The sequence below is a fragment of the Miscanthus floridulus genome, chromosome 19 (assembly GCF_019320115.1).
Source record: "Miscanthus floridulus cultivar M001 chromosome 19, ASM1932011v1, whole genome shotgun sequence".
Taxonomy (NCBI): Eukaryota; Viridiplantae; Streptophyta; class Magnoliopsida; order Poales; family Poaceae; genus Miscanthus; species Miscanthus floridulus.
This window is the reverse complement of record NC_089598.1, coordinates 115,581,319-115,605,029: the sequence shown is the minus strand read 5'-3', so window position 1 is coordinate 115,605,029 and position 23,711 is coordinate 115,581,319. Positions and strand designations below refer to the sequence as shown.

General features: G+C 47.7%; 1 protein-coding gene across 1 annotated transcript; it reads left to right on the top strand.

Moving 5' to 3' along the window:
• The first annotated feature begins 1,157 nt into the window (after nucleotides 1-1,157).
• Nucleotides 1,158-20,853, top strand: LOC136528235 (uncharacterized). The gene is made up of 10 exons (XM_066521167.1): nucleotides 1,158-1,795; nucleotides 17,971-18,151; nucleotides 18,365-18,498; nucleotides 18,917-19,029; nucleotides 19,332-19,455; nucleotides 19,592-19,756; nucleotides 19,860-20,012; nucleotides 20,132-20,211; nucleotides 20,325-20,374; nucleotides 20,465-20,853. Exons 1-10 carry the CDS (start codon nucleotides 1,259-1,261, stop codon nucleotides 20,596-20,598), a joined length of 1,671 nt encoding a protein of 556 aa, XP_066377264.1. The 5' UTR covers nucleotides 1,158-1,258; the 3' UTR covers nucleotides 20,599-20,853.
• The last annotated feature ends 2,858 nt before the right edge of the window (nucleotides 20,854-23,711 follow it).

Genomic DNA, 23,711 nt, shown 5'->3' with positions numbered 1-23,711 from the left:
TGAAGGTGCATGCGCAGCACAGTGAGTTTTCTACCAGCTCGGTGTCCAGCCAACTGCGGTCATCCTGGGGCTTGTTCGGCTAGCTTTAAAGCCGCTGATGCTGATTTGTATATCTGATTTTTTAAGAGAGAAAAATACTATATCATAGCTTGTAAGCCAACGAATAAGCTGACTGATAAGACCAGCCGAACACTCCCCTAAAAAGGGCGCTCGTTAAAGCACGTTGTCTGTATTACATATTTCTACCTTAATTATAAAGATACATAGATCTTTTGTGTATTCAAGAAAAAAGAGTTTTCTACTGGCTCATCTCCTGCGATGCATGCGCGGGCGCGGTCCTCGTCACTCATGCAGCATGTTCGTCGTAAACAATCGTAAATTTCCAGCCATAACATTATTTTTCTCTCACACCAAACCAGCCAGTAGTAATAATCCACGATCGTATACGATCGTTTCAGCCCCAGGCGAACAGGCTGATGAGCGCCATCGTTGAACAGACAGGGGGCACTACTCCTGGTCGTTCTCGGCCGTCGGATGTGAAAACGAACGCACCGTATCGACTCGCTTGGCCGGCCCACTGTCCTGTAACAGTGTCACGACTAGGACGACACAGAACACTTTGCCTCGACATAGCGCGTGTTTAGTTCCCACCCTAAATTTTCAAAAAGTGCTACAGTAGCCATCACATCAAATATTGCGATACATGCATGGAGCATTAAATGTAGACGAAAAAAAACTAATTACACAGTTTGGTTGGAAATTGCGAGACGAACGTTTTGAGCCTAATTAGTCCATGATCGAGCATTATTTGCCAAATAAAAACGAAAATGCTATAATAACCAAATTTCCAACTTTCACCCAACTAAACACGCCCATGCTGCAATACCCGTACCTTTTTACAAAAGCAAGGCGCACAAGATACCTGCAACTACAAAGGAATCATTTCGATTTCGACACAACAACGCGGCGTAAGCAAGAAGCAGCTAGGCGACACGGTCCAAGGCGGTGACTGACAACCGTTTCGTGTTCGTGCCAATCCGGGCGACACCATCCCCAAAACCGCCACGAAATTCCCAAACTTCGCTCGTGTCACCTGGCCAAACGTACAACCTCCTCCGTCATCACAAGGCAAAATCGTGTTTTTACTAAAAAACAAGGCACAATCGTCCTCGTCTGACTCTCGTCCGCCCGCCCGCTCGTGCGCCTTCCTTTTAAAAATCCCCACCAAGAGTGACGACTGACGAGAGGACGGTAAACAATGGCGGCACCAGCTGCCTGGTCATCGTCAGCGCCTCCTCTGCGCGCCTGCTTCCTGCCACTTCTGCTACTCCTCGCGTCCTTCTCGGCAGCACCAACCTTAGCAGCAGCGCGGCCATCGTCGTCCACCCCCAAGAAGCCTGCTGCTTTCCCGGCCGTCACTCCTCTGCACCTGCAAGCTCTGCAGCGCCAGCGGGCAAGCAGCAGCATCAGGGGCGGCGGTGAGCTCGTCGCCGCAGCCGCCAATGGTGGCAGCGGCGCGGCCAACGGTACCGCGGCGAAGAAGCCCTTCACGGCGCACTACTTCGCGCAGGAGCTGGACCACTTCACCTTCACGCCCAACGCGTCCATGGTCTTCCGCCAGAAGTACCTCCTCAACGACACCTTCTGGCGGAGGCCCAGCGGTGGCAACGACGCCGGCGCCGGGCCGCTGTTCGTCTACACCGGCAACGAGGGCGACATCGAGTGGTTCGCCACTAACACGGGATTCATGTTCGACATCGCGCCCAAGTTCGGCGCCCTCCTCGTCTTCATCGAGGTACCGTACCAACTTGTAATTGTAACCATGGTTGCTTACTTAGCAACCACTACTAGTGTCGTAATCTTGGATGAATTAGCTAACATAGTAAAAAATCTTCGGCTCCACAATCCACATCTACCCAAGACAAATCTTTCGCTGTCGTAACACTGACCTGACATATTCTTTTGCTGACGTTAACATTGCTTTGTCATATACAAGGAGCTGGAAGAAGGGAAAAAAAAGTCACAGAAAAACCACACTAATCCAGCATCACCCAAGCACTAGTTTCTCAGCTCGTCTGAACCGTGCGCTAGCTTGCTTTTCTAGTGATGGAGAAATTTCTAAAGGTGAGCCGAATCCCAACAGTCTCTGGAAATGCTCTCTATTTTTTAAAGGCAGCTAGACTTTCTAGCCATCTCTAGAAATAGAGGAATTTCTATATGTGGCTGAGAATCTTTGCCGTCTCTAGAAAGAGATTTTTAGAGATAGTTGGTAATTTGGTTTATCTTTAAAAATAGGTGCATCATAGTAAAATATATAATTTTTCTGAATCAAGTCGAATGAAGTCAGATTTTATATAAAAGTTCTAGTTCTCGAAGAGATCTACAAATTTGCAGTTAATGAGTTTTTCCATTTGAAATTATTTAAGGACAAATTTTTAAAAAAAATTCAAATGGCTTCAGATGGAGAAACTATCTAAGCTAAAGTTATAGTACTCAAAGAGATTAGCAACTTTGTAGTTGACTACTTTTTCATTTAAAATCGTTAGTGTTAGAAAATTCTCTTTAATTTTAAGATTTTGAAAATTAGTTTTTATTTTTTTAAAGTACCTCAGATGAGAAATAACCTAAACTAAAGTTGTAGTACTCAAAGATATAGAACTTTGTAGTTGACGACTTTCCGTTTGAAATCATTTAATACCCAAAAAATCTATTTTAGATTAATGATTTTGGTATTCATATTTTTTGAATTTTTCAAATGACTTGTAGCACCGGTTTTAAGAACAAAATCAGATACGCACCATATGTGAGCCCAGAAAGTCAAATCTCACATATAGCTACAAATAAACGTAATATCAAACGACAATGCTTAAATACATAGCGTATTAGTATAAAGATTATAACGTCAGAGTATAGACGGCGGAAAGACGACTCCGATCTTCAGGTGAAGACTCCAAATACATAGGGATAACTGACTGGTTGATCACAAGCCTAATTCCTCCAAACTCTAGCAATCTGGTACCCATCCGAGATTTTTATCCAAATAATTAAAAAATAAAGCAAGCATAAGTACATGTCGTACTCAACAAATATAACATGGGGTTCATGAGGCTCAACAGGCTGACACTGGTTCACTGCGATTAGCTTTTAATGAGTCATCTTTTAGCAATTGGGTGGTAACAAAGTTATCATAAGCCCATAAACACATGATCAGGTAAACATGAGTAATGAATAACATAAACAGTAATCATTAATGAGCATATTCATCATCAGTATCATCCGTGTTTATCATCATTAACCATTAGTGATCATCTATTCCGTAAGGGTTCTAAGGCCGCTCGTGACCGTGAGCACGGCTGATATACCAGTTTTACACTCTGTAAAGGTTGTACACTTTCACTGTGAGTCATGATTTACCCTTTCGCCCGAGACGGTCAACCTCTTGACCCACTACCAAGGAAGGTCGGCAGGGTTCACTATAAAGCCTTTCAAAGGCTCGTCTAACAAGTTAGGGCCGCTAGGTTTCTGTGGCCTACGAATGTAGGGCTCCCTTTTCGACAGGCACAATGATGCGCAGCCTATACACTGACGGACAGAGGCCACACTATATTCAACTCGGAACACACCCCTCTTGCGCCATAAAGGTAACCTTTAACAAGCTAGAAAAGGTCCTCATACTGAGCTAAAGCCAGAGCCATATAGCCCTCACAGCTGTACTATAAGTCACAGATAATCACTTACAGATAAGTCCTTAGGGAGAGGAATCTAGAGCACTATAAAATAACCCAATACTCTAGCCCCTTGTTCCATGTTGCTAAAAAGCATCTTTTAGTGTTTATTGCATATAACATTAGTCAAGTTACAAGATCATGATTGTTGTTGAGCACTAGCAAAGCTACCCAATGCAATACCCAATAGGAATCAAGGTACAAATACAAAAGACTAGGATATCCTTATTGGTAGTCAAGGTAGACACATGCAGCATAAATTAAATGATTAAAGGTGTATAGGACAACAAGGATGATCCCATGCTATACTTGCCTTAAACACCGATTCTTCGGTAAGCTTTAATCTTCAACGTTCTTCTTTTTATTCTTGATCATCACGTATATCTCATCGACTGGACGAAATCATAAAGCACCACACAAGCATCCATACAATCATACACGAAGCAAACAATAGATCTAAATTAGAACAGTACACCAAACATAAAATCAAGATGAAAAGTTTATAAAACGAATCTACGTCTCACTATGAACACACAAACGCGAAGCTAATCGAAGCTACGGTTGAAAAGATACAACTACCGGAAGATCTGCTCATAAAACTATTAGCTTCATGTGTTTTAATTATATAATAACATATATAAGATATTTTATAGATACTATATATGGAATTAAGTCAAATTTAGATTCAAATTATAAAACTAAAGTAAAACAAATCATATTTTATTTACAAAACCCAATTGCATAATTGTTATTTAAGATATGATTTAAACCATGAAATTTTAGTATTAGTGACATGATAAACATCATTACTAACGCATAGATCTTGTTGCTATGAATCTAACGCAACTTGAATGGACTAAAACAGAATTAAAACGCAGAAGATATGAAATAAACAAGATTTCATTTAATAAAATAATAGATTAAATCTAGCCACGAATTTTAAAAGTTAAAAACATACTTAACAATAGTATTAACATGTAGATTATGAAATTACGAACCTAACGCAATTTGAACGGGTCAAATCAGAGTTAAAACGAAGAAGTTATGACTAAAACAAAATCAGTGGCAAATCTGTAAATAAGTGAAAACGTATTTTGGATCTAAACCGAAAAAACTACGCTTTTCGAAAGAAGAAAACGTATTGCGGGAATACGTCATGGACTGCGGATTAATTTACCAAAATATACACGGGCTCTTTAGCAAAAAGAACAGCGAAGGGGTATGTTTTAATCTGGGCCATAGATCTTAGATTGGACGGCTCAGCATGATATATATATGGCTAGCAAAAGGGGCTTACGTGGCACACAACTGAAAAAAACAAAGGGGAAACAGTCATAAGGTGGCTGATTGATACAAACAATGATGCTAAGATGTAGAGAACGAAGAGAGGTACCTTGTGATGGCAGTGGCGTGCGGCGACGACGACGATGACGACGACGGTGACGATGACGACGAGGGAAGGAGGGAAAAATATAATTTACTACACGAGGAATTTTTCAAACTAGGAGCTCCCCATACGGTAGTTTTGGTGTGCTTTGCCCAAGGGGTTGATTGATATATATAGGAAGAAAAACTCCCCACATCCACGTCAACTAGCGATATGGTAATAATTGATGTCACCTCCTCCACATTTACTAATGGGCCTAAATAATCATTAAAGCCCATTAGTAAATAAATGCATGGGCCTTTAGAATTTATTAGGATTATTGCACATGGGCTTTGAGCGTTGAGAAAAATGAGAGATTTATTATTTTCGGAATTAATTAATTTTATGGATAAAATAATTCTAGAAAAGTCCAGAATTAATATTTAAGCCATGAAAAATACTCCGAGACCTCCAAAAATTTGGGGAAAATTTTCAGAGACAATTTGGAACATGATGAACCCAAATAAAGTATTTGGAGCTCATAAAAATATTATTGGGACCTTGGAACATAAAGATTAAGGTGAAGGAGGTAGGAATTAAATTCCAGAAAGAAGCTGGAAAATTCCTAGAGATAGATATTCGTCTCCTAAACGTATAAAAAACACACATTTTGCATATAAAAACACGAGGTGCGACCGGCATGAATGCAACAAACATGTTTCTACCTTATGATAAATTTTAAATTAATGAAATTTTTTATTTTCCTATGTTTTTATGTGCACAAAAATTCACAAATAAATAATTTTAACTCTATTTTCAAAAATAGCAAATTTTGGGGTGTTACATGACTATAGACGGAGAAACTACCTAAATCAAGGCTGTAGTACTCAGAGACATCTTCATTTTTCTAGTTTAAAGTTTTTTTATTTTGATTTGATCTATGGTCTCAAATATGCATTATAATATTTACTAAAGTGAATAATGTATTAGTTAGTTGGTAAAAAAAAAGTTTGAGGCAAAGTGTTAAGAGGCAACGTGCGAGGTCTAAGATCATGAGTTGGATCTTTTGCGGCCTGTCACACCTGGTGCGCCAACCACTTAAAGACGAGCCATGCGTTAGAGGAAGGCGTATTTCTATTATTATGTAAACGTGTTTGTATGACGTGTGGGCCACTGGCCAAGACTGGGTATTAAGCATGAGTTGTATCCGGTTTGGAGAACGATTGCTTATCTGATAATAGAACTCGGCTCAGGGGAGATTCCTCTGCCATTCTACCATCTCGCAATCCCTCTCGATCTCCTCATGTCGATGGCCTGGCTGGCGGCAACGGGGCGTGACAAGTGGTATTGGAGACTCCCTTTCCTCGGCGTGGGTGGCAGGCTTCATCGGCCAGCTCCGACGCTAGTTAACCGGTGGCGACCCAACTCACGTGGCGGCGCCATCACCGACGATCTACATTAATCCACCACCATCGTACCTCAGATTCACTACATCCCCACTGGCTCACACTCGATTTCAGCGATTTCGACTCCGATTAGCTTAGATCTCATTTCGTAATTCCGGGTGGCGGGTTGATCCCCGACGGTTCCCAAGCGGAGCTGTGCAGGAAGTCCCATAGGTCCACTCTTTGGTTGATTCGAGGTCAGCTTCGGTTTCGTCTTCGTTTACTTCGAGATCCAGCGTCCCAACACCTCCATGTACGGTAACTCATCTCGACTGGGGTTCAGCATCGACTTTGGGATCGGTGGCGTGATACGGGGAAGCGTATCATTTAGGCTCCCAAAATTCGTTTTAGCACTCAATCGAGGGGTGCGAGGGTTGCAGGACAAGTTCTCATGTAAAATTCCGTAGCATCCATATTCGATTGTTGTTGCGGTGGTGACGGCGGGGACGTGCTCACTCACTCGGGTTGCGGGACAAGTTCTCATGTAAAATTTCTTGGTGGTGCTGCGTGTCTAGGTGTAGTCTGCAATTTGGTGTAGCAGTTCACGGGGAGGCGTTTGCTGAACCAATTGCTTCACCAGCTTCATTGGATTTCTCGATTTGCTCAAGACGCCCCCCCCCCCCCCCCCCCACCCCCACCCCCAAAACCTTCGGTGCATACCAAGTTCATCTTAGACACTATGTCTACCAAGACCGATGACGAGAAGGGCCGATATGAGCAGATTATGGAACATTTTGATTTGTTGTTTGCCCGGGTTAATGACATTGGAGTCATTCAACAGGAGCACAAGAAAGAATTGACTGAAACCAAGCAAGATCAGAAGATTATTTCCCAGCAAGTACAAGCTGTAGCTTCTCTGACTCCGAAACAAATGGAACATGATATGCAGTCTGATCAGTCTGAAAGCCAGTCAGTTTTGTCTGATGAAGAACAGTCATTTGACAATATGTTTGCCACCAAGGAAACTGAACACAAGCCAGGTACTTCCAGGAGGCCTAAGAAGCATACTCACAGAGACACTTTGCCACACCATGCTCTACCCAAAATGCAGTTTCCCACATTTGATGGCTCCCAACCAAAGATCTGGATTGATAAGTGTCTCAATTACTTCAACATCTACAAGGTTCCTGACAGCCTTCAGGTTGAAGCTGCAACCATGCATTTACAGGACAATGCAGCTAAATGGTGGCAAGCTTACAAGCAGTCCCACAAAATTCCTACTTGGTCCAAGTTCTGTGTGGTTGTGCAAGAGAAGTTTGGCGCCGATGATTTTAGGTCAGCTATCAATGAGTTGCTGGAACTGAGACAGACCACAACAGTGGAGGAATACACCACTGCTTTCCAAGCACTGCAGTATGATATTACTATGCACAACAGTGGATATGATGAGCTGTTTTTTGCCAGCAAATATGTAGCAGGACTCAAGGAAGAAATTAGAGCTATTGTGGAGCCTCAAGTGCCAGTGACAGTAGACAGGGCTGCTGTCATTGCAAAAATCCCGCAAAGAACTTTGGAACACGGCAAGAGCAAGTACAATAAGCATAATCAAGCATCCAATTCAGCTCTGGCCAAGAAGGACACCCCCACCCAGCAGTCTGCTTATAACATGCAAAGAATTAGGCAATTGAGGGACTACAGGAAAGCTAAGAATCTTTGTTATGCTTGTGAGAGAAAAATATGAACCTGGCCACCAGGAGCATTGCACCAAACGTCAGAAGCCTCAAGTCCATGCATTGGCTCCCAATGACTAGGACAAAGAGGAGATCACTGAAGAGCAACTCAATCAGCTAGCTATAGAGGATGCATTAGCTGAGAATTTCTGCCAGCTATCCCTGAATGCTTTATCTAGCATGGACACAGACAACTCTATGAAGTTGAAAACCCTGGTGAAAGACAAAGTTATGCTGATTTTGTTAGATTGTGGCAGTTCACACAGTTTTGTAAGTTCAGTTTTTGTGGAGCTAGCCCATGTACCAACAGTTCCAATCCCTCCAAGGAAGGTGAAATTAGCTAATGAAGAGTGGTTAACAGCAACATCTAAGGTTCCTGACCTTCAGTGGTATATCCAGGGGAACACATTGTCTCATGACATGATAGTGTTGGACATGAGTCCTTATGATGCCATTCTAGGATATGACTGGTTGAAGATAAACAGTCCTATTGTCATGTGGGGCCAGACGTACAGCAGGCGACGGCGCACCAGGGACGTGCGGCGTGCTGCCGTGCGCGTTGATCACGCGCGGTTGGGCCAGGTCGAGCCAGCCACCGGTGGTTAGGAGGAAAGATAGGATTAGTTGCTATTCTTAGTCCTTAATTCTAGGAGCCGATTGGCTCTAGTCAGTTAGGCCTCAGGCTATATAGATTTGTACTAGACACAATTAAAGGAATAAGAAAGATATTACCATCTAATCTCCTATCTCCTCCTCTCAACTAAGCCTGCGGCAGGGAGAACCTCGCCGGAGAAGACGACGGACCGAGGCTACGAGTTGCGTAGCCGAGGGCCAGCTATCCGAGGGTTTCAGGCCCTTGACAACCTGGTATCACGATCCCGGCGATCCTCGTCGTCCCGCCCCACCTCCCGACCAACCGCCGCGCCCTCTCCTCCACCACCACCAGCCGCCGCGCCAACACTACCTCCAGCCACCACGCCAGCCTCCCCGGCCTCCTCCTCCACAGCCTCCTGTGCCGCACCCATGGGAGACAACGGCGACCTCAAGACCACCGTCGAAGCCCTCGCCAAGGCCGTCGCGGCCCTGCACGCCACCGCTGAGACCAACGCCAAGGTGCTGGATGCCAACACCAAGGCCATCGCCGCCCTCATCGCCGAACGATCATCCTCGTCGGGCAGCAAGCCGTTCTCCGGCGAGCACCACCAGGATCGGCCACCGAAGTTCCAGAAGTTGGACTTTCCGCGGTACGATGGCAAGTCTGACCCGCTCATCTTCATCAACCGGTGCGAGTCGTACTTCCACCAGCAGCGGATCATGGAGGAGGAGAAGGTGTGGATGGCGTCCTACAACCTTGAGGAGGGCGCCCAGCTGTGGTACATCCAAGTCCAGACGGACGAGGGTACTCCGTCGTGGCGCCGCTTCAAGGAGTTCATCAATCTGCGGTACGGGCCTCCCCTCCGCGCCGCCCCCCTCTTCGAGCTCGCCGATTGCCGTCGTACCTCCACCGTCACAGAGTACCAGGACCGCTTCCAGGCGCTCCTTCCCCGCGCCGCCCCCCTCGACGAAGCGCAGCGGGTGCAGCTGTTCATGGGTGGCCTTCTTCCTCCGCTCAGTCTCGACGTGCAGGTCCAGAACCCGCAGTCCCTCGCGGCTGCCATGAGCCTAGCCCGCCAGATGGAACTGTGGGAGTAGTACACCGCGATAGCCGCGGCTCCGCCCAAGGCCGCAACATGGGGCTTCCTACCAGCGCCACAGCCGCGTCCCGCGCTGACCTACCCGCAGAGCTCCAAGCCGGCTACGCCCAACGTCACCGTCGAGGGCCGGCCGGTGAAGCGGCTCAACCAGACAAAGCAGGACGAGCGTCGACGCCTCGGCCTGTGCTTCAACTATGACGAGAGGTACAGCCGCGACCACAACAAGGTGTGTAAATGCCTCTTCCTCTTGGACTGCGCTGTGGACGACGACGACGACAACGCAACCACGGACGAGGCCATGTCGGACACGGAGTCCCCGGTCTTCTCCCTCCACGCCGTCGCGGGCGTTCCGGTCTCCGACACAATGCAGGTCCAGGTGTCATTGGGCACTGCGACCTTCATTGCCCTCCTCGACAGCGGCTCCACCCACAACCTCATCGCTGAGGAGGCGGCACGCCACACTAGGCTGCCTGTCCAGCCCCGTTTGTGCCTGACGGCGACTGTGGCTAATGGCGAGAAGGTCGCCTGCCCTAGCGTGATCCGGCACGCCCCGGTCTCCATCGACAACACCTCCTTCACCGTTGATCTCTTTGTCATGCCACTTGCAGGGTACGACATTGTGCTGGGCACCCAATGGATGGTGACCCTGGGCCCCATCATCTGGGACTTCGTGGCGCGCTCCATGTCCTTCCAGTACCACGGGCGCGCCTTCTGCTGGTCGGGTGTGCCGTCGACCACCACGCCACGCCTCCGCGCCACGACAGCGGCCAGTGAGTCGATACTCAACGAGCTCCTGGCCGCCTTCGGGGACGTCTTCGCCGAGCCTAGGGGGCTGCCCCCGCAGCGCGCCCGCGACCACGCCATCGTACTCAAGCCGGACACGGCCCCGTCGCTGTCCGGCCGTACCGGTACCCGGCGGCCCACAAGGACGAACTGGAGCGGCAATGCGCCGCCATGATCGAGCAGGGCATCGTCCGCCGCAGCGACTCGGCGTTCTCCTCGCCGGTCCTCCTCGTGAAGAAGGCCGATGGCTCGTGGCGTTTCTGCGTCGACTACCGCGCCCTCAACGTCCTCACCATCAAGGACGCATTCCCCATCCCCATAGTCGACGAGCTCCCCGATGAGCTTCATGGCGCGTGCTTCTTCATCAAGCTAGACCTGAGGTCGGGGTACCATCAGGTGCGGATGCGGCAGGAGGACATCCATAAGACGGCGTTCCGCACCCATGACGGCCTCTACGAGTTCCTGGTGATGCCGTTCGGGCTGTGCAACGCCCCAGCGACATTCCAGCCCTTGATGAACGACGTGCTGTGTGCCTACCTACGCCGGTTTGTGCTTGTCTTCTTTGACGACATTCTGATCTACAACACTACTTGGGCGGACCACCTGCGACACCTCCGCATCGTCCTCACCGTCCTGCGCCAGCACCGCCTCTTTGTGAAGCGGTCCAAGTGCTCGTTCGGCGTCCACTCCGTCGCCTACCTCAGCCACATCATTTCTGTGGCTGGCGTCGCCATGGACCCCGCCAAGGTCCAAGCCATCCACGACTGGCCCCAGCCCCGATCTGCACAGGCCGTGCGCATCTTCCTCGGCTTGGCGGGCTACTACCGCAAGTTCGTCCACAATTACGGCACCATTGCCGCACCCCTCATGGCTCTCCTAAAGGAGGGGTTCGCATGGACGACCGAGGCGGCGGAGTCCTTCAGCGCCCTCAAAGGGGTAGTCACGTTGGCCCCGGTGCTGACCTTGCCGGACTTCACCAAGCCCTTCGTCGTGGAGTGCGACGCGTCCACCTATGGCTTTGGGGCCGTGCTCATCTAGGAGGCTCACCTGATCGCTTTCTTCAGTAGGCCGGTGGCGCCCCGCCATCGCTCCCTCGCCGCTTATGAGCGTGAGCTCATAGGGCTTGTCCTCGCTGTGCGGCACTAGAGGCCGTACCTGTGGGGGCGTCGTTTCATCGTCAAGACGGACCACTACAACCTCAAGTACATCCTCGACCAGCACCTCGCCACCATCCCTCAGCACCACTGGGTGGGGAAGCTACTCGGCTTCGACTTCTCCGTCGAATACAAGTCGGGGGCGACGAACACGGTGGCCGACGCCCTCTCGCGCCGCAACACCGACGAGAATAGCACGGGCGTCCTCCAGGCGATCTCGGCCCCCAGCTTTGACTTCATCGGCCAGCTGCGCCATGCCTAGGCCACCGCCCCCGCCCTGGTCGCCATCCACGACGATGTACGCACCGGCACGCATGCTGCACCATGGACGGTGGCTGATGACATGGTCCTCTACGCCGGGCGCCTGTACATACCGCCGACCTCGCCACTCTTGCAGGAGATCGTGGCAGCTGTCCACGAAGATGGACACGAGGGCGTCCAGCGCACCCTGCACCGACTCCGCCGCGACTTCCACTTCCCCAACATGCGACGTCTTGTGCAGGACTTTGTGAGGGCATGTGCCACTTGTCAGTGATACAAGTCCGAGCACCTCCACCCGGCCGGCCTCCTCATGCCACTACCGATCCCCACCGTCGTCTGGGCGGACATCGGCCTCGACTTTGTGGAAGCCCTGCCCCATGTTAACGGGAAGTTGGTGATCCTCTCCGTCGTTGACCGCTTTAGCAAGTACTGCCACTTCATCGCCTTGGCCCACCCGTACACCGTCGAGTCCGTGGCGCAAGCCTTCTTCGCCGACATTGTGCGCCTCCATGGTGTGCCGCAGTCCATGGTGTCCGACCGCGACCCGGTGTTTACCTCGACGTTCTGGCGTGAGCTTATGCGGCTCATGGGCACCAAACTACACATGTCTTCAGCCTTCCACCCCCAGTCGGACGGACAGATGGAGGTGGCCAATCGCGTCATCGTCATGTACCTGCGCTGCTTCACCGGTGACCATCCTCGACAGTGGCTGCATTGGCTGCCGTGGACCGAGTACGTGTACAACACGGCCTACCAGTTTTCGCTCCGGGAGACACCGTTCTGTGTGGTGTACGGCCGTGACCCACCCACCATCCGCTCGTATGAGCCTGGTGAGACACGGGTCGCTGCGGTCGCGCGCGACATGGAGGAGCGCGAGGCTTTCCTCACCGACGTGCGCTATCGTCTGGAGCAGGGGCAGGCTGTTCAGAAACGCCACTACGATAAGCAGCACCGCCCGGTTTCCTATGAGGTGGGCGACTAGGCGCTTCTTCGTCTCTGCCATCGCGCCCCATCATCGCTTCCCCAGTCTACAACGGGCAAGCTGAAGGCTCGCTTCCTCGGGCCATACCGCGTCGTCGAGCTCATCAACGATGCCGCCGTGCGTCTGGACCTGCCCCCGTAGGCTTGCATTCATGACGTGTTCCATGTGGGCACTCTCAAGAAGTTCATCGGGACACCTCCATCAGCCCCGCCACCCCTGCCAGACATCTACCATGGCGCCATAGTGCCAGAGCCTGCTCGGGTGGAGCAAGCTCGCTTGGCGAGAGGTGTTCGCCAGGTCCTTGTGCATTGGCGTGGCGAGCCGGCGACCTCTGCTACATGGGAAGACGTCGATGAGTTCCGCGCCAAGTACCCAGATTTTCAGCTCGAGGACGAGCTGGACCTCGAGGGGGGAGAGATGTCATGTGGGGCCAGACGTATAGCAGGCGACGGCGCACCAGGGACGTGCGGCGTGCTGTCGTGCGCATTGATCACGCGCGGTTGGGCCAGGTCGAGCCAGCCACTGATGGTTAGGAGGAAAGATAGGATTAGTTGCTATTCGTAGTCCTTAATTCTAGGAGCCGATTGGCTCTAGTCAGTTAGGCCTCAGGCTATATAGATTTGTACTGGACACAATTAAAGGAATAAGAAAGATATTACCATCTAATCTCCTATCTCCTCCTCTCAACTAAGCCTGCGGTAGGGAGAACCTCGCCGGAGAAGACGACGGACCGAGGCTACGAGTTGCGTAGCCGAGGGCCAGCTATCCGAGGGTTTGAGGCCCTTGACACCTATGCAGTTGGATTAGAACAATAAAACCATTCAATTCAGTCTCAACAACAAACCAATCACAATCCAAGGTTTGCAAACCCCACCCATAAAACCTTAACCTATCTCTGCTACCCAACTCTACAATGACACTTGGGCCTTTGTCATTGTGGATTCCACCCCAACAACCATCCACCCACTTCACCCACCAGCATCTAACCCACCTCCACCAATCCAACACCTACTTGACAAATATAGCCAAGTTTTCCATGATCCACAAACCCTACCACCACTCAGAAGCTATGATCACTCTATCCCTCTCCTACCTGGAGCCATTCCTGTTAGTGCCAGACCCTATCATTATTCTCCACAACACAAGAATGAAATTGAAGACCAAGTCAAGAAGTTGTTGTAGGCTGGTCTGATTACTCATAGCCATAGTCCCTTTGCCTCACCTGTATTATTGATCAAAAAAAGAGATGGAACCTGGAGATTCTGTGTTGACTACAGAAATTGAATGAAATCACTATCAAGAACAGATTTCCAATGCCAATCATTGAGGAGATTTTGGATGAGTTAGAGGGAGCAAAGTATGTCACCAAGTTGGATATGAGGTCAGGGTACCATCAAGTGAGGATGCTGCCAGATGATGAATACAAGACAGCATTCAAAACTCACCATGGCCATTACCAATTCAAAGTGATGCCTTTTGGCCTCACAAATGCTTTAGCCACATTCCAGTGCATCATGAATCAAGTTCTGCAAAAATTCCTTAGAAAATTTGTTCTAGTCTTCCTGGATGATATTCTTATCTATAGCACGACTCTGGAGGAACACCAGAGACAGATAGAGTTAGTGCTACAGACACTGCAAGAAAATGAGCTATACTTGAAGCTATGCTCTTTTGCTCAGCACCAGTTGGAATACCTTGGCCATATTATCTTTAGAGGGAGTAGCCACTGATCCTGAGAAAGCACCAGTTGGAATACCTTGGCCATATTATCTTTAGAGGGAGTAGCCACTGATCCTGAGAAAACAGCAGCAATGGTACACTGGCCAAGACCTATAACAGTTACAGAGCTGAGAGCCTTTTTAGGCTTGACAGGTTATTATAGCAAGTTTGTCAACCATTGCAAAACCTCTCACAAACCTGTTGAGGCATAAGCAATTCCAATGGAATCCCCAAGCCTAGGAAGCTTTTGATGCACTTAAGCTGGCCATGACTCAAACACCAATGTTGGCTCTTCCAAATTTCCAAGAGCAATTTACAGTGGAAACAGATGCTTGTGCACATGGTATAGGCGCTATGCTAATGTAGAATTGTCAGCCTGTGGCCTATTTGAGTAAAGCCTTGGGGGACAAACACCAGCACCTTTCCATCTATGAAAAAGAGTTCTTGGCTCTCATCATGGCTGTAGAAAGGTGGAAACATTACTTACAGAGACAAGAATTTATAATTCTAACGGACCACAAGTCATTAGCATATCTGCAGGAACAGAACCTCCACTCTAACATGCAGAGGAAGGCCATGACTAGACTGATGGGCCTCGAGTTCAAAATTGTTTACAAAAAACTTGATCCGCAGTGGCTAGATAGCCCCCGGGTATTTCGGCTTATGAAGAAGATCTTCTCACGCAGATCGAGAAAACCCTTGAACCCCTGCCCCACCCATACACAGCGGCACCATAGCTCCATGAGATGAGTTGGCCATAGACCTGTGCTTTGGATGTGGGGCAGACGAGGGAGTTTTTCCCCCCTTGGTCACTGTAGCCGAAGCCACGAATAAAGAGTGAGTCCCTTAGGACTCGAACTCTGACCACCCCAAGGGGGACAGACTGAGCCTGCACTGACCACTCGGTCAGCCAGGCCGTTCCCAAAATTGTTTACAAGAAAGGGAAGGAGAATGTGGCAGCTGATGCTCTTTCAAGACTCAGCCATCTCAACAGCTTACAAGCAGTTTCCATGGTCAAACCTGATTGGCTACAGGAAGTCCTTCATTCCTATGTGACTGATCCAAGAGCTCAGCAGTTGTTGCAACAATTGGCTATTACCAGTCCTAATGCTTCAGGGTATAGCTTGCATGATGGTCTAATCAGATACAAAAACCAGTTGTGGATTGGGCATAATTCGGCTTTACAGACCAAGCTCATTGCAGCATTCCATTCCAGTGCCATTGGAGGTCACTCAGGCACTAAAGCAACTTATCAAAGGGTTAAAAATCATTTCTACTGGAAAGGCATGAAGCAAGCTGTTGAAGATTTCATTAAGCAGTGTGCTACTTGTCAGCAAACCAAACACCTCAACCAAGCCCCAGCTGGTCTTTTACAGCCCCTGCCTATTCCAGAAGGTGTTTGGATGGACCTGTCCATGGACTTCATCGAGGGATTACCTAAGTCCCAGGGGTATACTGTCATCATGGTGGTTGTTGATCGGCTCACTAAGTTTGCACATTTTGTGGCAGTCAAACATCTCTACACAGCTTCATCTATAGCTCATCTTTTCATGGACAATGTGGTCAAGTTACATGGACTGCCAAATTCTATTGTCACTGACAGAGATACAATATTTGTCAGTCAGTTCTGGAAGGAGCTCTTCAAGCTATACAGAGTGAATATGAAGCTAAGCACTGCCTACCATCCTCAAACCGATGGACAGACCAAACGAGTAAACCAATGCTTGGAGATGTTTCTACGCTGTGCAGTCCAAGATTCACCAAAGACATGGTCCTCATGGATCTCCCTAGCAGAACTATGGTACAACTCCACATTTCACACATCCATCGGCTGTTCCCCCTTCAAAGCTTTATATGGCTATGAACCCAAAGTGGGTGCTGCACCAGTGTTACAACCTACTACTCCACCCACCATAGCTAGACTCGTGGAGAACCGAGAATTGCATTTACAGTCTCTGAAAGAACATGTGGCCAATGCTCAGAATCGCATGAAGCTCATGGCTGACAGACATCGGTCAGATACTGAATTTCAAGTGGGCGATCAAGTGTTACTGAAGTTGCAGCCCTATACTCAGAGTTCTGTGGCCAACCGACCCTACCCAAAGCCTGCCTTCAATTTTTTCGGACGATATACAGTGCTGGAGCGAATTGGCAAGGTGGCTTATCGCCTGAATCTGCCTGATGACAGTAAGATTCACAACGTCTTTCATGTTTCACAACTGAAACCATTTGTGCCAGACTATACTCCAGTCTTTTCTGAGCTTCCGGTCACCACGGACATCGAAGCGGCAGCTGCCATGCCTGACAAAATCATCCAACGTCGTCTAGTGAAAAGAGGTAACTCTGCTATTCCACAGGTCCTTATTCAGTGGACAGGACTACCGGCGACGTCGGCAACCTGGGAGGACTACAATGTGCTCCGTCAGAGGTACCCTCAGGCACCTGCTTGGGGTCAAGCAGCAAGTTCGGCGCGGAGGGGGGGGGGGGGGGGGGGGGGGGGGGGGGGGGGGGGGGGGGGGGGAGGAGAGAGATGGTACACCTGGTGCGCCAACCAGTTGAAGAAGAGCCGTGCGTTGGATGAAGGCGTATTTCTATTATTATGTAAACGTGTGGCCCACTGGCCAAGACTGGGTATTAAGCGTGAGTTGTATCTGGTTTGGAGAACGATTGCTTATCTGATAATAGAACTCGGCTTAGGGGAGATTCCTCTGCTGTTCTACCATCTCTCGATCTCCTCGCGTCGATGGCCTGGCTGGCGGCAACGGGGCGTGACACGGCCGCACACGTACATATTTTGCGTGAAAAAACAGGTCTCTAGAAATCGTTGATATAAAGAGACGCATCATTATAATCCATGTACAACCTCTAGAAAAGCTATCTGTAGTAGTGAAGGGTACTATATAATGCTACTCCATTTGGTAATGAAAAACACATTGTTTAGGACAAGATTTGGTTAAATCTTAAAATTACGAACACTAACTTTTAATTATGGAATTAGAAAACATACAAGTAATATGTGTATATTTGTATTTGAAAATACTTTTAAAACCTCATAAACATGTAGATTTAAGGAATAAAGGAACCAAATGATAAAGACGTACATTGAAGATTGCACAAGTATTTTTAACCCAAGAAAATAATCAAGCTTGACGAACATTTCTCCATGATCAGCATCGGTACTACGGGGAGTCATTGCCGTTTGGGGATGACTCCTACAACTCAGCGGAGACAGAGGGTTACTTGACGTCAACGCAGGCGCTCGCCGACTTCGCCATCCTCATCACCAGTCTTAAGCGGAACCTCTCAGCTGAGACCGCACCCGTAGTCGTCTTCGGCGGCTCCTATGGAGGCAGTAAGTCATTCCTAAACATCTACCTCTTATAATTACCAGACATGCACATGATGAATGAGCCTACCAACTTATTCTGAAAAGATCAATGATCCATTAGTTTAGTTATATGTGGATGGCCGTGCAGTGAACTAAGTATGTCCATATTGTGAGCTAATTAAACTCACCCATTTTTCTATGTTGCGCCTGATCGGCTGATCCAATGCTTGTTTGCAGTGCTGGCTTCTTGGTTCAGGCTCAAGTATCCCCACATCGCAATTGGGGCCCTGGCATCCTCTGCACCAATCCTGCAGTTCGACTACATAACACCATGGAGCAGCTTCAGTGATGCCGTCTCACAAGACTACAAGGTACTGTTTTTGTTTCAAAATGTATGTCTTCATCGTGCATTGATTTGGTGCCGTTGATAATAATATTAGGATAAAACCAAAGCAACTTTCGTTTTAGAATGGAGTACTAATGATTGATATATGATAACATCATTACTATACTCTAGACAAATCTAATGTGGTACAAAACAGTGTTTTTTTCCTTTTTGGGTTCTATAAGAATGATATCCTGTCATATCTGGCATTTCATTCGTGAATAATGTAAAAAATCAAACCAAATGGCTCATCTTTGTCTGATTGATAATGGTAAGGTTAGTCTTCGTCTCAAGCTAAATAATGCCATCTTCTATAGATATCAACTGATTTTGGCCTCAGAATTAATTTTGCAGTCTGAGAGCATGAACTGACAACTGATTGTGATTTCCAATTAATTTTGCAGTCTGAGAGCTTGAACTGCTTCAGTGTGATCAAGGCAACCTGGGATGTGCTTGATGAGAGGGGATCCAATGACAGAGGGCTCCTGGAGCTCAGTAAACTGTTCAGATCCTGCAAGTAAGTTCATCTCAAACTCAAAATAGTCATGATTAATCTGGGGGGGGATTCTGTGAAAGCAAAAGGGAATCAGTACTAGTCAAATCATATAATTAGCAGCAAATAATCTAAATACATTAAATTCATAGTGAAACCTTAGTGGTAAATTGGGATAAATGAAAACCAACTTTATATTTAATCCTACATCCAATTCGTGCCTGTTGACAGTGTAGTTACTAGCCCGTATGGAACCACGGGTTGATGGGCCCGTGTATCTTTCAGCCTGCTATACTATATGACATTGTTTTTCCACTCAATTTTAGGACCGTGAAGTACGCTGATTCAATTGCAGGCTGGCTACAGACAGCATTCATCTACACTGCCATGGTGGACTACCCAACACCGGCCAATTTCCTGATGAATTTGCCTGCCTACCCCGTCAAGGAGGTTCTCCATTTTACCCATGCTCCGCCAACACTTCTCTCGTTTCAACCAATTTGCCAAACTGAACCCTCCATCTGCATGAACAAAAACTGCACTTCTGTTGTACTGAACATGTTATTTCTCACGAAAACCTATCCAGATGTGCAAGATCATCGATGGGTTCCCCGCAAATGCGGACATCCTGGAAAAGGTGTTTGCAGCGGCGAGCTTGTATTATAACTTCACAGGAGACCAGAGTTGCAACCAGATAGAGGATGACGACGACAGCTCCAGTTCTCTTGGTCTCAGTGGCTGGGGGTGGCAGGTACATGCAATATATAAAACTGAAAGATAACTAGTACTGTAGAATGTTAGTGACAACACTGAGAACCAGAGATTGTGACATACTCCTGTGTATGTGTATGTAGGCTTGCACAGAGATGATCATGCCGATGTCGGACTCAAACGAGAGCATGTTCCCACCATCCACCTTCAGTTACGAGGAAAGGTCCAATACCTGTTTCCAGTTCTCTGGGGTTCGGCCCAGGCCGCATTGGATCACCACTGAATATGGTGGATATGTAAGCGTCGTTTTCAGAGTTTCAGTGTACACATATATAAGCCCTCGGTGGAAGGTATTGCTGGTATATATATTTAAATTGTTCATCTGGTGCTGCGTTGCACAACTTCGTTCCTGCAGCAAATCGATAAGGTGCTGAAGAGGTTTGGGAGCAACATCATCTTCTCCAACGGAATGCGAGACCCATGGAGTCGAGGCGGGTAGGTCCATCTGTCCGTCTCATTATCTGATTATTCATCAGCATGGTTTCAGTCTGTCAGATAACATATGTGCTGGAGTACACCGCAATGTTTCACTATTCTATTGCAATCAGGGTGCTCAAGAACATCTCATCCAGCATCGTTGCCCTTGTCACAGAGAAAGGTGAGCATGGTAACTTCTGGAAGAAAATGTAAGATCATAATGGCATTTTTCGCTGTTCACTTATGTGCAGTTGCTTTTCACGATGGCCAGGGGCTCATCATTTGGACCTCAGATCTGCAACCAAGGATGATCCAGACTGGGTTATAGAACAAAGGAGACAAGAAGTTGAGATCATACAGGGATGGATAGATCAGTATCATCAAGACATGGCGCAAGTATCCTAATGGTGCTATATGGCTGTGTTACAGTCAAGACAAGTTAACATCTAGTCTTTGAAAGAAATAAAAAGGAAAATTTCCTTATAACGCACAGGACGATCACAGGGACAGTAGCAAGTAAGATGACAAAAGGCGAAAAGCCACTTCAGTTATTTCACTTATCAACAGAAACTATAAAACTTAAACACTCTTGGACAAATCATGAATGAAAGGTTGCTTAATGCTTAGTTTCTGTTTCTGAAACTGACCAGTATTTCTTCTGATTGCGATATTGAAAAATAACATAATTGCTATAAGATGCTCGGTAACTTTTTTTCTTCCTAGCCCCCAAAATATTTTGTTTTTCTTTCTTCTTCCAGAGTATATATGTAGCATATACAAAAAATGGGAAACAAAAGTCAGGTGTTTCTAAAGCCTTGAGCACCCAAATTCATTTCACACCTTTGTTATAGTTAATTCATACTGTTTTTATAGTTAAGTTATGTACACTATAGTTGTATTGATTCTTTTAGAGTAATTTCTTAGTAGAGATGATGTAACTAAAAGTTTATGAGTTGACTCCACTAAAATACCCTAATTTTTGCAACACTTCAATTTGGGTGTTAAACATATTAAAAAACTGATTCTTTATTTCACGCATGCTCACAAATTTGGTTGCTGGATAGACTAGGAGATATTGGATATGGATCCTGCAGGGTCCAAAATTCGGATGTGAAGAGGAGGTGAAAACTCCAAGGTGCACTATAAAAATGAAGCCAAAAATGAAACAGACTGAGAAGAACATTTCAAATAGTTACCACTATCCATCACACATACACAAAAACTGCCTTTGCCTAACATAACTTTCTTTGTTGGGATCCCAACTATTTAAAAGGGACCTATAAGAGGGCTAGGTGATTTTCCGCTATTAAAATTGTTTTTCCACGAATGTATAAGAAATAAATCTTTATCAGTTGAATGATCGGAGGCTATGGATGCGTAAAACTCGTCAAATGAAGCCCATTTAAGTACTCAAACTCACCAATTGGAATTTCGATTGCAGAGATATTTTAGGCCCTGTTTGGCATGGCTTCAACTCTGGGTGGAGCTGCTCCACTCCAGAACTCCAGGTGGAGCCAGCTCTGGGTGAAGTTGGAACTGTCTGATGGAGGTGTTTGGCTGGGAGGGTGTCCCTAGCTCCAAAAAAGAGGAGTTTGAGGGTAGATTGCCATTCTTGCCCTGCTTATGTGGGTCCCACTATCAGTGACTGCATCGTGTGGCGCCGGCCATCTGGAAGGGAGGAGCCGTTGCATCCGCGCCACGTTCTCGCACCGCCGGCCATCGGGAAGGGGAGAGCCGCTGCGTCCACGCGGCCCCTGCGCCGCCGGCCATCGGGAAGGGGAAGCCGCCGCGTCCGCATCGTGTCCGCGCAGGATCTGCGTCGCCGGGCATCGGGCCTGTGCGCATCCGCGTCACGTTCTCGCGCCGCCGGCCATCGGGAAGGGGAGAGCCGCTGCGTCTGCACGGCCCCTGCGCCGCCGGCCATCGGGAAGGGGGAGCCGCCGCGTCCGCATCGTGTCCGTGCGGGATCTGCGTCGCCGGGCATCGGTTCTGTGCGCCAGCCGGTGAGCTCGGAGGAGCCACTCCCATGCTGCGCTCGCCGGAGGGAGACGGGCGGGCAGCCGCGGTCGCCGGAGGGGAGGCGGACAGCCGCGCTCGACGGGAGGGAAACAGCCGCAGAGGAGCTCGGCGGCGAGGGGGAGGGCTCGGTCGTAGAGGAGCTCGGCGGCCACCCATGGCGGCGGGGGAGGAAGACGACGACGCGGGAGGGAGAGAGTCACTGCGCGGGGGGCTCAGGAGAAATAGAATCGAACCGTTTTTCTGTGTAACCAGTGACAGTGTGGGTAATTTCCCACCAACTCCACGAGGAGGTTCATATTGAGTGGTTTTGGAGCTGCAAAAGAGGTGCTCCAAAACTCCACCTCCATTTGTACTATAGCTCCATGGAGTCGGCAGCTCCATAGAGTTTCGGAGTTGAGGTGTTTGGCTGGATTTTTTTATGGAGTTGCTGGAGTTTAGGAGTGGAGCCATGCCAAACAGGCCCTTAGTCACTAGTTTGAACAAGGAAAGAAAAGAAATGACGCTAAGGTGTATTTGGTTTAATAATACAAGTCAACTGCCAAGCAACAATCGTAACCGCGACCAAATCCAATGGCCTAGGAAAACTGCCTGGCAGGCACCTCTGCCTGGCTTTTGAAACAAGTACACCCCAAGTAAGTACGTCAGTCCGTGGGTAAGTACGTTAGTCCATGGGAGAGTCCTTGTCGAGTCTTTGTTTTCTTTTTTTTTCTCCTTTTTGTGTCCCTCCGTCCCATGATCTAGTTGCAGCCCTTTAACCGCAACCTCTATGTTCAACGCATAAGAGAAAGAGAAGCAGTGTCCCATGATCTAGGTGTGCCCCTTCAACCGCAACCTCTATGTTCCACACATAAGAGAAAGAAGAAGCACAAAGGGAGAAAAAGAGAGAGGAATTATGACTTTCTATTTCTCTCGCCATGCTCGTTACTCTTCAGAAACTGGTTAAGCATCATCTAGCTATGCCACGTTTAGTGTTGATTGAAATCATGATAGGTCTGTAGTAGCTAAGATTGCCATGAGCTGGAGAAGAGAAGAAGAGAAAGGAAGAAAGAAGAGAATTGCTAGGGGTTTGTTGTTGTACCTTTAGTGGTTGCCCAAGATGAGATGCGAAATCTTAATGTACATTTTTTGTCATTTTTTGGATTAAATCATTTGATTAGAAGGGATTTAGTTAGAGTAATTCCTAAATTAATCTCATCCATGTTCTAAAATTTATCATTATATAGTCTCCAGTCATCTTAATGCCTGTAACAAATTATGTTATTGCGGACAAAGTTGTAGATGACGTCAATACCTTCCATTTGATACCAAGATCACCAATAGAGATGTTGCAATTTAATAGATACAATCATTACAAGATGACTGTTTTTTGGGACGAGAGAGAAAGTTTCAAATACGAATCCGTTTCTGGCAATCTTCATGGAATAATTTCAGCTTTCTAACTTAACAAAAGTTATGTTATTTCTCATAATTTTTCGGATTGAATCAGTATATCTCCAATT

Excerpts from the sequence above, each read along its gene's own strand:
- LOC136528235 (XM_066521167.1), top strand. The coding sequence starts at position 1,259 with ATGGCGGCACCAGCTGCCTGGTCATCGTCAGCGCCTCCTCTGCGCGCC. Across the intron at positions 1,796-17,970 it reads CCCTCCTCGTCTTCATCGAG|CATCGGTACTACGGGGAGTC; the intron begins GTACCGTACCAA and ends CTCCATGATCAG. Across the intron at positions 20,212-20,324 it reads GACCCATGGAGTCGAGGCGG|GGTGCTCAAGAACATCTCAT; the intron begins GTAGGTCCATCT and ends TATTGCAATCAG.